Source organism: Odocoileus virginianus, chromosome 25 (genome assembly GCF_023699985.2).
Source record: "Odocoileus virginianus isolate 20LAN1187 ecotype Illinois chromosome 25, Ovbor_1.2, whole genome shotgun sequence".
In the NCBI taxonomy this organism is placed as follows: domain Eukaryota; kingdom Metazoa; phylum Chordata; class Mammalia; order Artiodactyla; family Cervidae; genus Odocoileus; species Odocoileus virginianus.
Window position 1 is genome coordinate 25,285,304 of NC_069698.1, and position 13,460 is coordinate 25,298,763.

At 34.1% G+C, this 13,460-nt stretch overlaps 1 protein-coding gene and 1 pseudogene across 1 annotated transcript in view; both read left to right on the plus strand.

Annotated features, from left to right (window-relative positions):
• GBE1 (1,4-alpha-glucan branching enzyme 1) overlaps nt 1-13,460 on the plus strand; it is a 284,621-nt gene that overhangs the window by 179,797 nt on the left and 91,364 nt on the right. Inside the window, exon 8 of the mRNA XM_020916466.2 lies at nt 13,060-13,175. Within this exon, the coding sequence (XP_020772125.1) occupies nt 13,060-13,175 (116 nt within the window). The remainder of the gene's footprint in view (nt 1-13,059; nt 13,176-13,460) is intronic.
• LOC139031103 (large ribosomal subunit protein uL18 pseudogene) lies at nt 868-3,620 on the plus strand (annotated as a pseudogene).

The following is a 13,460-nucleotide window of genomic DNA, read 5'->3' on the forward strand; positions in this document are numbered from 1 at the left end:
ATTTCAATGTAGGCTATACATGCAGACCAATCTGAATTTGTTCTCACTAGAGGCTGAATATATTATTATTTTTTTAATTGGGGTATATGTTCAGATGAATGCCCATGTGTGTTAAAACTTACCCAAATTTATGCATTAGTAAGGAAATATGATTAGTGAAGAGTTTAATGATTTGACTTTTCATGGTGGTAAACATGTTGTAAAAGGCCCCTAAACAGGGATTGTAAACTGTGGGGGAAAAAAAGAAGAGGATAATCTTATTTGAGCATTCCATTTCTTGTTTAGTTTTCTTTATGAAAATATCTTTCTAGAAGCCTACACCATACTAATTATATAGCCACATTTGTAGGTATCTTAAGTATTGATGCTGGGAGGGATTGGGGGCAGGAGGAGAAGGGGATGACAGAGGATGAGACGGCTGGATGGCATCACCAACTCGATGGACATGAGTTTGAGTAAACTCCGGGAGTTGGTGATGGACAGGGAGGCCTGGCGTGCTGCGATTCATGGGGTCGCAAAGAGTCAGACACGACTGAGCGACTGAACTGAACTGAACTGAAAGTATTGATACTATAAACTTTAAGTTGCATTTATTCTAATGTAGTTGAGTTTTTTTCTTAATTTCCATTTCCTGTTTCAATTACCCTGAAAACAATTTCTTAAGCGATGTATATTTGTTTCTTTCTTTTTTTTTTTACTGTTTCAGAGTTAATGTTGAATTTTATTTGAGTTTCTTAGCTTTCTATGTACATTTTTTAATTCAGTTCAAGTCAATTTATTTAAAATTAATTTTTTTAAAAAAGGTATAGGACATGATTTCTATCACATAGATATTTATGGTTGTGTTGGGAAGACTGGTTACATGAACTGGTTTATCTCCTGGTGTCTTTCTTGCTAACTAAAGAGTTGTCAGGGAGATTTTGTGATGCTTATGGTAATACTTGAGTAATATGTAGTTTGGATAGAAGAGGAATGGACAATAATTCTTATATTTGTTTTTGGGAGATGCTGAATGGTTGTGTTTCTTAGTATGTGTGTTTATTTTCTCCTATCATCTAGAATTCTCTTATTGCCTGAAACACATTATTTGATGTAATAAACCTTTAGGTCTGGTCTATGTTAGCGTTTAGTAAAAAGATTCACATTATTTGCTTTGTGTCCTGAAACTGAGAAAATTTTTTATCTTGAATTAGTCTTTCACTTTAGTAAAAAGTTTCTTAAACTTGAAATTAGAAGGAGAAAAAATAATGTAGTACCTTCTTGTCAAATATTGTCACTCTGAGGTTTAGAAAGTTTAAATTGATTTTGGCAAAATCGTCTAGAATGGTTTTCTTGCCCCCTAATTCCTTGCTGTGTGTGTGTGTGTGTGTGTGTGTGTGTTAAAAATGCCTTCTTGATGTTCATTAAGTAAAGTCTGACTTAATTTTCTGATAAAATGCATCAAACCAGGGCACTTGCTTTCTTCATTTTCAAAATTATTGAATTTATTTATTAAATGATTTCAATCAATAGCTAGTTTAGTTTGATAGACTTTCACTTTTGCCTTATCAATGATGATTTAAAAGGAAGAGAGGAAAAGGAAAGAGAAAAAGGAGAGAGGAAAAGAGGTTAGAAAAGAAAAAGGAAGGGAAAGAGAAACAGAAATCCTACGGAGAGCTAGTTCAGGGATTAAAGAGCCAGAGAGAGCAAGGGAAAGAGCCATGGCTTCTCAAGATTAATGGAAAGAGAAGAGTCTCAGTTGAAAGGGGGCATTAGTTGGGGCAGGATTCAAGAAAAGTGTGAGACTTCATTGAGAAATAGACTGTACCATGAGTGGGAATTTCCCAGAAGTGTAACTTGCTAGAAAGAAATTTATCCCAAGGGTATTCTTTTTTTATTTTTTATTTTTTCCCATTTATTTTTATTAGTTGGAGGCTAATTACTTTACAGTTTGTAGTGGTTTTTGTTATACATTGACATGAATCAGCCATGGATTTACATGTATTCCCCATCCCGATCCCCCCTCCCACCTCCCTCTCTACCCGATTCCTCTGGGGCTTCCCAGTGCACCAGGCCTGAGCACTTGTCTCATGCATCCAGCCTGGTATTCTTTTTAAAGAGGAAATTTCTGGCTACTTACTGTGCCTGAGCACAGGCTTCAGCCATCTCCCTATCCCACCCCCACTCCTACCCCCAAAGGTGTTGAGCCTGCAGGTCAGTGGCTAGCAGTGGGCACAGTTCTGCAGGATGGGGTTTGTTAAAGGTATCAAGAATAAGGCCTATTTCAAGAGACACCAAGTGAAATTTGAAGAAGATGAGAGGGTAAAGCTGATTACTATGCTCAGAAATGCTTGTCAATCCAGGATAAAAATGAGTATAACACACCCAAATACAGGGTCATAGTTCATGTAACCAACAGAGGTATCATTTGTCAGATTGCTTATTCAATATAGAAGGAGATATGATAGTTCATGTGGCTTATGCTCATGAACTTCCAAAATATGGTGTGAAGGCTATGCTGAAAAATTATCCCGTGACCTGTTTGACTAGCCTCCTGCTGACCCTCAGACTTCTCACTAGGTTTGGTGTGGACAAGATCTGTGAAGGACAAGTGGGGGTGACTGAAGATGGATACGACATGGAGACCATTGATGGTCAACCTGGTGCCTTCACCTGCTATTTGGATGCAGGGCTACCAGAACTACTACTTGAAGTAAAGGTTTTGGGGTCCTGAAGGGAGTTGTGGATGAAGGCTTGTCTGTCTGTCTGATTATGATTCAGAAAGCAAGTAATCCTTTGTAGAAGGACACTGGAGCACATCATAGTTTAGGAAGTTGCAGATATACCTGTTACTTGATTGAAGAAGATGAAGATGCTTACAAGAAATAATTCTCTCAGTACATAGAGAACAATGACCCTAGATATGACTGAGTAGATACCTAAGAAAGCTCATGATACTGTAGCAGAGAAACATCTTCTCATAAGAAGAAGCGCAAGAAAGTAGGTTAAAAGAAGAGGTAGAACCATCTCAGAGTGTCAAATATCCAGAAGAAAGATGGAGTAACTTAGAAGAAAGTAAGCCTATGCGGAACTCAGGAATGAGCCACTGGAGCTGATAAACCAAAGCATAATTTTCTATGAAGATTTTTTTGGATAAAGACAATAATAAATTTATTGACTAAGTTAAATAAATAAATAGAAAATTCTGGAGAGATATGACTCAAACAAATAAATAGTATTAAGAGTTCATTCACACAAAATTCCCACATAAAACTGTTTCTCTCTTATTTTTTCTTGGCTCTCACCTGTTTATTTGATGACTAATATTTTAGATAGCATTTCACAAAATGTGACTGTATGGACTGTATTAGAACTGATTTTGAAAGGAGGCCCATATTAAAGGTTACACTTCAGAAATGATAGTATATAATACAAATATATTCCCGCTGTGTCTGGCAGAAGTGATTGACAGCTTTTCTGAACTAAGTTTAAGGTGATTTCCAGTAAGTTTGGATGATATGTTGTCTAGTTTATCCTGTAGACCTCCACCTTCAATGTAATTTTTTTGAGGAGCTTCGCTTCCTTTTCCATACTGTATTAACAGATCCTTTCTCATTCCAGCTTAATACTGCCGTACTTTTTTCTGTGTTATCAGTCACTGTTGTAATTAAATGCATTTGTGTTATTCGTAAAATGTCTGTCTCTCCCATTAGACACAAAGCTCCATGCAATGAGTATTGCATGCTTCCTATACATGACTGTATCACCAGCACCTAGCACTAAGCCTGAAAAGCATCTACTCAAAAAATATTTGTTGAATGCCCCACACTATTCCAGAAAAAAATAAATGCAGGAATAAAAAATAAGGCTTAGGATGATGGCCATGGAAGTCAGAATCTGCTAGAGTGTGTAACAACTCACTTGCTGAGTCTACTAGAAAAAAGGCTCATTTCATTATATTAGCTGACACATGCTCATCTTTTGAAATTTTATTTTCAGTATGAAAAGATAAGTATTAGAACATAGTGGTCTATTTCCATTTATATTTAATTTATATGTAAACAAATACATCTAAAATCTCTTATCATCTAGTAGGTGCTCTCCTTAATCTATCCTGCTGTATCTCAAACACTGCTAATCACATTAGACACATTATCTTATTTAATCCCCTTTCAGGAGTGTGCTGAAATTATCTTCCATTTTGCAGCTGAGAAAACTGAGACCTGGAGAAGTTATGTACCTTGCCTAAGCTCATACAACTGACATGACCACTTGTTGGTGCTATGAGTATGTGGTTTTAAAAAAATTATTGACCCAAGGAAATTGCCAGAAATAAAAATAATTCACACGTAGTCATGCTATCATAGTATGCTAAAGAGTTGAGATTTTAGACTCAGAAAGTTGAGTTCCACCTGTATTTATTAGTTGAGTGACCTTGAACATTTTATTTAACTTTTGAAAATCTCAGATTCTCCAACCATGAAACACACACTTGATATTATAGCCTTGGCAAGTGAGATTATGTAATAAGTGAGGACTAGAAATCAGTGGACACTCAGGGAATTTGAATTTCTTTCTCTTTTCTATGTAACACCCATATTTTCTGTTCTATTCTAGCCAAAGCACTAAATGCTAATTCCCTTTGTTTGTAGGAATGTGTACAAATAGACATTAGAGAACTATGTATTAATTAGCAAGATTAGTGCAAATTTGAAAACTGTTGAAGGAGATGTAGTTGAAATTTAAATATGATTAAATAGCAGCTTCCCATAAAGTTTTCTTCAATTTCCCACCTTCAGAACACACACACAAAGAGGCATGTACTGTTTCCTGAAGAACTATTAATAGGTGCTATTCTTTTCCTTGTGCTTTATCTGTCCCTATGCAACGGGTATTTCCTGACTCATCATCTGCCTGGACTGCTTGTCTACTTAATGGTCATTCTACACTGTTGCACTGCAACTTCTTTAGTATTGTAAATATCTATAACTTTATATAAACCAAAATAATATTTCTACAGACCTTTGTTCTCCGTAGCTTGTATTCTTCTCCTTTACTTCTGATGCTGTTTATATGTACTTATCTTTATTTTTTTTTTAATTTTTATTTTATTTTTTTATGTACTTATCTTTAATTTGCCTCAAGTCAGTCTTCTGAAATGAAGCTGGCTAAATATAAGTAAATAAACATTACATGTCTAATTACAAATTTTAATAAGATGATGGAAAATTATCAAATCATGAATGCTTTTTCTACAATAGAAATATAATTACAGTTAATCTATGAGAAATAAATCAATCAGAGGGGGAAAACTAAAAAAGGAGAAATACTGATAGGTGAATAGTTAGTGTTTCCAAACTTTTACCATTAAAATAGCTAATTACCAATTGTAGTTTAATATTTATCAGTAATGTTTATCTATATATGTTTAAGTCACTGTCAGTTTTGATCTGAAGCAGTAATTATCTTGATTTTATATATAAGGTGGAATTTTTAATCTTGTTTGAAAAAAATGGATGTGTATTTGTATACCTGTAATGACATACACCTATATATATGTCATTAGCTAACCTATAGTGATTTGTTGTATAAAAGAGCAGTGATTGTTCAGATGAAATATGTAAAACTTTCATGTAAGACCTCCCTTATGTTTCATTATAAGAGATGATTTAACTTGGCTTTCTGCTTTCTGGACCTTGAGTTGCTCAGCTTTGGGGGCCCTCTACTTTGAAAAAGATGTTTCTAAATGTTCTCCAAATGTTAATAGCATATTTTATCTGCTCTAATGCTTTGAAAAATCACCTTTGCAATTTTTGTGAGAAAGCAGAGGGATGTAAATCAATTTAAAAATAAGTAATATGAAAATTTATTAATTTCTTAATCACTCATTGTAATCATTATCATAGAGGATTGCTAGTTACTTTAGATTTATTTGTTTTCCTGTGTCAGACTGAAAAACTTTTACTTTCACTGAAGGTCCCTTACCATTCCGCTTCCCAGCCCCCAGCACATACATACACACTTCCCGTAAAGTGTACCTTTTTCTCATCTTTCTTGAGCAGGTAACCAAGCTTGTTAAGAATATAAATTTAGAGAAAAAAGAGACTTGAAAATTTCTCAAGTTGAATTTATTTTTTTAGTAAAAACATAATTGGAAGCATTTAGCATATAAAAGTAAAATATGCTATCCATTCCTACTTATTTCCTAGAGAATACCTGATTAGACTTATAGATAATATAAATGGAGTTAATTTTAATTCAGTATTTAATAAGCCAAGTACAATTTAGGCCTTAAGGGAAAGAAACTGTTTTATTGTAATAATGAATTTAGATAACCAGGGCTCAGTGGATATAATATGATTAAACTGTATATTAATTTAAATAAAATAAAGTTATATAAGTTGAAATGTGATATTGGAAAGAAAACTTTAAAACCATATTTTATAATAAAAACCAGTGTTTTGAAATTTATATTATTACAGACTTTTAGTAGTTGAATTAATATTTTTGTCTCGTTAGAGTCATGTGCTTTTTGCTACCTAATGTTATTTAAAATTAATATATACAGTAGCTGTAATATAATTCTGTTTCTAAAGACCCAGATATATTTTATTATATTGAATAAATGATACTATTATATTGTATTAGATATGAATAATCACTTTTTGTACTTTTTCATCTTTAAAAATTTTTCTCAATAAATTCCAGTTGACCGACAGTATAATTTGTTGGCAAAGTAAAAAGCATTTTCCCCTTATTGGCTAATTTAATTAAAATTATACTGACAGATATAGTTTTAAAATTTTTTTTAAATAGTGTAGATAGTAAGATATTACCTACTTTTCAGTGGTGATGTTTTAGAATATCTTCCTTTAAGAAAGTGTTATTTTCATTATGATTTAAGACTCTATCCTTCTATTTGACATGCCATACCTTTTCTATAAAAGAATTTAAAAAAAAAGCAACCTGAAAGTACTTTCTTTGTTCAAGGTCAATCTACTGCCTCAGTTGAAATACCCAGATCAAAACATGTAACTTTTGCTTCATGGTTTTATGATGTACTTTTTAAATAGCAATTCAGCTTCAAAGACTATGTAATAGCTAAGAGGAATGTATAATTTTTCTTCATATTTTTTAATATTTGACCACTACTTAATAATATCTCCTACTTGTTACTATACAGTATTAGTACAGTTAGTAACATCTAGTGGAATAAGTTGCTGATTTTGAAAATCCTAGAAATTACTCAGGACCAGAAATAAATACAACAGTCCACAAATGGTTTTGAATTAGAAAATGTAAATACATCTAATAAATGTTGCTACATCTGATTATACTTGCTTGCCAAGAAATTTTGACTATGTTTTATTTCATTATAAAGTTCATTTGCAAGATGTGAGACAATCAACAGTTTTGATTTTAGGGATATTTCCTGAAAATCTTATTATTAGAATTATCTGTGTGTGACAAAATTTTCTTAATAAATTCTCATTACTTGATTACAGGTTGAATATTTCAGACATCCACACCAATTAGAGTCCTGATTATTTTGATTGCCAGAAATCCTTAAATATATATATTATCCATTGATATATTCAGTTCTATATCAGACATCTGTGATTTAAACAGTTTTAGTGGTTTATGATTTACAGGAAAGTCAGCTGCATTTCATTTTTTGAAATTTTGTTTTTTGGGGTTTTTTTGCTTCATAAAATACATGAGTAAGCCAATCAATTGATCTTCTGTGGTATAGATGACTTAGTGTTTGTTTCTAATTTATATGCTAATTGATTTAAGATAGAAAGCTAATAACTAAAATAGGTTACTTCTCAAATACATTCAAGCTGGCTTCTCAGTATGTATTTGTTAGTATCCCCTTCTGAATGTTAACATCTAACTCCTCCAATTGTTTGGCAACTAGGTTATTTTGTGGTTTCTATGAATAGATTTTAAAGGCTTTGTGTCAATGGAATAATCTTAAAATCAAAGTCCTACCTTGTCTGCTGTAATATACCAAGTAAAACAGTGCTCTTAAATTCCACTTTAAATTTTTATGGGCCTCTAATCAACTGGATATATCAACTGTGTTATAGGCTGTCTGATGACATTTTCAAGTAGAAAAAGTAAATTGCCTTTTTTATTGTACCCTTTGCCAGACATTTTCCTACTTTGACTCAAGGCAAACCATTCAATTGAGATGATTCAGTTCATTTATTACTGCAGAGCTTATTGAGTAATATTTGTAATTCAGTCATAATTTGGAATACATCATAACTCTTCTTCTCAGCCCCCTCAAAGAAGGGAAATGCAATTTATGGGTGCTGAGTTTGAAATTTATGATAATAGAAATAGTAATAGACATCTTTCAGAAATTTATATTTTCACTAGTATATATTTCTTAAACTTGTTCTGGTGTTCTATTTAAAAGGCAGATCTTAGATTCAGTGAACTATTTCATTCATGTATAAGCTTAATAAGTTCATCATTCATGTAACTGTTGGAAGGTAGGGTGCAAAACAGGAGTACCTCACCTTGGAGGTCCTTTATATTTAGATTTTTAACATATATGTAAGATTTCACTAGCCCCTATTAAAATTGCTAAGAACTGAGTCTCTAATGAGCTTCCCTGGTAGACAGCATTTCACAAGTGTTGTGATATTTTGTTGTTAGAGGAATTAAGGGTGACTCCATCAGGAGACAAGGACTCTTGGAAGCTCACATCTAGACTCCTCTGAACTTTGCTCCATGCACCTTTCTCTTTTCCCTTTATGCTTTTTATCCTTTCACTGTATATATAAATCATAGCCATGAACATGCCTGTATGCTAAGTCCTGTAGGTCTTCCCAATGAATCGTGAAATCTGGAGATTGTCTGGAAAACTCCCAGCCCAGCTTTCCTCTTATAATTTAACTTCAGTGACCTGGAATAGGTATTTTATATAATAATTAAATACATTGTCAGCCTTAAGTTGGAAGTTTACACAGTGTAAGAAAAATGAGAAAGAAAGCCACATCTTTGTTGTAGTGATTCTGTTAACTCTCTATAACCTGCTCTTTTTCAACTTTGATTTCTGGATCGTGTCCATGCACTTACTCATGTATATAGTTCTGGTCATCTGGGCTTCCCAGGTGGCACTAGTGGTAATGAACCCACCTGCCAATGCAGGAGACTCAAGAGACGCAGATTCAATCCCTGAATCAGGTCTGGGAGATCCCCTGGAATAGGAAATGGCAATCTGCTCTAGTATTCTTGCCTGGAAAATACCATGGACAGAGGAGCCTGATGGGCTATAGTCCATTGGGTCAGAAAGAGTCAGACGCAGCTTAGCACCTGAACAAGAACATTTTAGAGGTGTTTCATTATGCTGTGTGCTCAGTCATGTCCAACTCTTTGCGATCCCATGGACCAGTAACCCGCCGGGCTCCTCTGTCCTTGGGATATTCCAGGCAAGAACACTGGAGTGGGTTGCCATTTCCTCCTCCAGGGGATCTTACCGACCCAGGGCTTGAGCCCATATCTCCTGCATTGGAAGGCAGATTCTTTACCACTGGGCCTTCCGGGAAGCCCTTTTAGAGAAATAGAAGTTAGTATTTTTTAAACTCATTTGAACTTTTTAATTAGATGTTCCATTTTCATTATTATTTCTGATTACCACAGGAAATTCTTTTCCTGTTTATTCGTACCAAGAATCTGTCTACTCACATTGTTACAACCAAGTATGTTAAATGCAGTTTTATAGCTCCTTACGGGACTTCCCTGATGGTTCTTTGGCTTAGACTCTGAGCTCCCAATGCAGAGGGCATGAGTTTGATCCATGGTCAGGGAGATGGATTCCTGATTGGAATAGACCCTGATGCTGGGAAGGTTTGAAGCAACAGGAGAAGGGGGCAGCAGAGGATGAGATGGTTAGATCGCATCACCAGTTCAATCAACATGAATTTAAACAAACTCTGGGAGACAGTGAAGGACAGGGAAACTTGGCATGATGCAGTCCATGGAGTTGCAAAGAATCAGACATGAGTTAGCGACTGAACAACAACAACATAACACCTTAAACAACAGCAACATAACACCGTTTGGACAGGAAGAGGGTAGATTAAATATTGTGGTAATAGGATTCAGTAGGATGTTTGGCAACTCTGCCTTTAATCAGCTATGTGATATTGGGCAGGAATATTTTTTAATTATTAAATTGACATCATCTTGTTTTGTACTTTGAATGGTAATATCATTGACTTTTTTTCTTCTTTTATCTTTGTAGATATTAGGACACTATTTTCCCATTTCAGTGTGACTACCTTGGAAACATTTTGTCCATGACATTTCTGTTAGAAGTTGATAGAACATGTCCATCAGTCCAAGCTGGATTGATGTAAATAAATCAATAACGTTGATATGAGAATGTGGTGTTATAAGACTGAAAGGATCCCAAAAGTACATATGCCATCTTTAGAAATTCAAACTGAAAATTTTACGACACAGTTGTCTCTCCGGGACCTTCAGGGGATTGATTCCAGGAGCCCTGCCATATAGCAAGATCCACCAGTGCTCAAGTCCCTTATATAAAATGGCATTATTGTTGTTCAGTTGCTCAGTAGTGTCTGAGTTTTTCCCAGCCCATGCACTGCAGCATGCCAGACCTCCCTGTACTTCACCATCTTCTGGAGCTTGCTCAAACTTATATCCATTGAATTGGTGATGCCATCCAACCATCTCATCCTTTGTCATCCCCTTCTCCTCCTGTCTTCAATCTTTCCCAGCATCAGGGTTTTTTCCAATGAGTCAGTTCTTCACATCAGGTGGCCAAAGTATTGGAGTTTCAACCTCAGCATCAGTCCTTCCAATGAATATTCACAATTGATTTCTTTTACGATTGACTGGTTTGATCTCCTTGCAGTCCAAGGGATTCTCAAGAGTCTTCTCCATCACCTCAGTTCAAAAGCATCAGTTCTTCGGCATTCAGCCTTTTTATGGTCCAACTCTCACATCCATACATGACTACTAGAAAAACCATAGTTTTGATTATATGGCGTAAGGCGTAGTACAGTGAATACTATGGTCCCTCTCTAGCCAAGGATTCAAAATCTGAGATTATGGAGGGAAGACTCTATATTTATTAAAAAATATAAGTACACCTATGCAGTTCAAATCTGTGTTGTTCAAGGGTCCCTAAACAGATAAAACAGTAGTGCATGTCAGATCAGGCCCAGGGACAGTTTGTGATCTCTGGTTTACATATTCATATCTTCATAAATCTGCCCAAGAGATTTCCTATTTAAGCAGATTTTGTTCCTACTCTGAGGTATTTTGAGCTAAAAGTAGCTTTCAGTTTACCTTTCAGAAGTAAAATATACATTACTAATCAAATGGACAAGTTAGGAAAGTCTGTCCTTTTCAAAACATTGTTAAGGATGAGTTATCAATATGCAAATTTATTCAAGACTTTTTTCTGAAATTCTCATGGAGCAAACTTGTTAAAAAAGAGTATAGATGTATATACTTCCTTTCAATTTTTGCAGTGAACTCAAAACTACTCCCTTGTGGCTCAGCCTGTAAAGAATCCGTCTGCAATGTGGGAGACCTGGGTTCAATCCCTGGATTGGGAAGATTCCCTTGGAGAAGGGAAAGGCTATCCACTCCAGTATTCTGGCCTGAAGAATTCCATGGGCTGTATAGTCCATGGGGTCACAAAGAATCCGACACGATTGAGTGACTTTCACTCCCAAAACTGCTCTGAAAGAAAAAGATTGTTGATTAAAAAGTCAAAAATATAGATATTAGAAATTTCTATGTAAAATAGAGCAGTTTTGATCTGTCCATTTCTTTTTGTTAAACAGAAATGTTTTTTTTAAGCCTTAAATGAATATTCGTTTTACCTTCGCTATGGCTTGGCCAAACAATCTAGAATTTCCTGGCCCTCTTTCATATCAATTGGATTGTTTGGATTTCTGGTTTGTTTTTTTTTTTTTTCCTCTTTTTAACTTTGAGTAAGTTTTCAAAATTCAAAGTAACTTATCTAAAGCAGTTAATTACCAACAATATTCATTTTACTGCAGAGTTTAGATTTACAATTCTGGAGTTGATTGTGATGACTTAATCTCCACTTAGGTCAGATTGCTCTTTAATATATGGAAGGTTAAAAAAAATACATAAATTTCAAGTGGGTTAAGGAATTGTGTACAGTCTTACTGCTTTGTCATTAAGCTAAATGAGGTATTAAAGTCTTAAAACCATAGTTATAATGAGATAGAGAACTCAACCATAACTGTATGACTAAAAAAAATACTAATTGATGATGCCCTCTTTTCAATTGTCCGAAATAGACTTATTTCATGTGGCGTATTTAATTGAGTTATAACTGTTCTTTGTTTTTCTTTTTGTTTTTATGGGTATAAGACTCTTTAACTTGTAGAACTTTTTACTTTATTAAACATCTATTCCCTAGTAATTAGGTCTCTTTCTTTTACCGTCACAAAGCAAGTCTAGTAAGTGTAGTAGTGCTTATCATAAGGTTGATTTCAGGAGTCTTTTTTTCTTTGAATTTTTATTCTAAACTATATCTGTTTGAAACTGTAGAATAAGGAAATATTTTAAACAAACACTGAAGGCTGAAGGTAGTTTTCTACCGATAATGAAATTATGTTTTCTAAAAGAAGAATATAAGTAACTGTGGTTATTTTACATGAAAAATTTTGATTAAAATTCAGAAATAAGTAATAGAATTTTTTTGGTAACCACTACTATGTACTAATCACTGTGTGCTTGCTAAGGCTAAAGCACTGAACAAGACAGTGCTCCTGCACTTTGGACCAGACTGGTCCATTTTTTTCTTAGTGTTTCTCAGACATTGAGTGATTTTTTAGTTAAAGGAATTTAACAGATTTTCCTTTTAGGATGAATTTCATCAAACAAAGGATGTAAATATTAGTAGCTTTCTGGTGTTTATATGGTATATTTCTTTGAACATCATGATTCCTAAGATAGAAATTTTTATTTTAATAATTATTCTTAGCAAAGGATGAATAACAAGGAAAATGCTCTATACATTATGCCTAAATATGTATTTATCTGTTATTTTAGCTGGGAAGTTTTAAGATTTCTTCTGTCAAACATAAGGTGGTGGTTGGAAGAGTACGGCTTTGATGGATTTCGTTTTGACGGGGTTACATCAATGCTCTATCATCACCATGGAATAGGTAGGTAACCTGATACATTCCAGATGTAACTAATGATTTTATTTTATATTTTTACTGGAAGATTACAACTAGGCTTAGGATTCAGTTACATTGCTACAGTGACCATTATTATTGGCTTGATTTTTATTAGTTCTTTTATGTATCTAATCACTTCTGATCCCTTTTTGGCAGGAAGTCAGGTATAAATAGTTTTTATAAAGTATTTTTGAACTTTTTATAAAGGGTATTGATTATCTTTGAAATATTTCTACTTAATAATAATATGCTCTCCTTAATGTGTGGCAT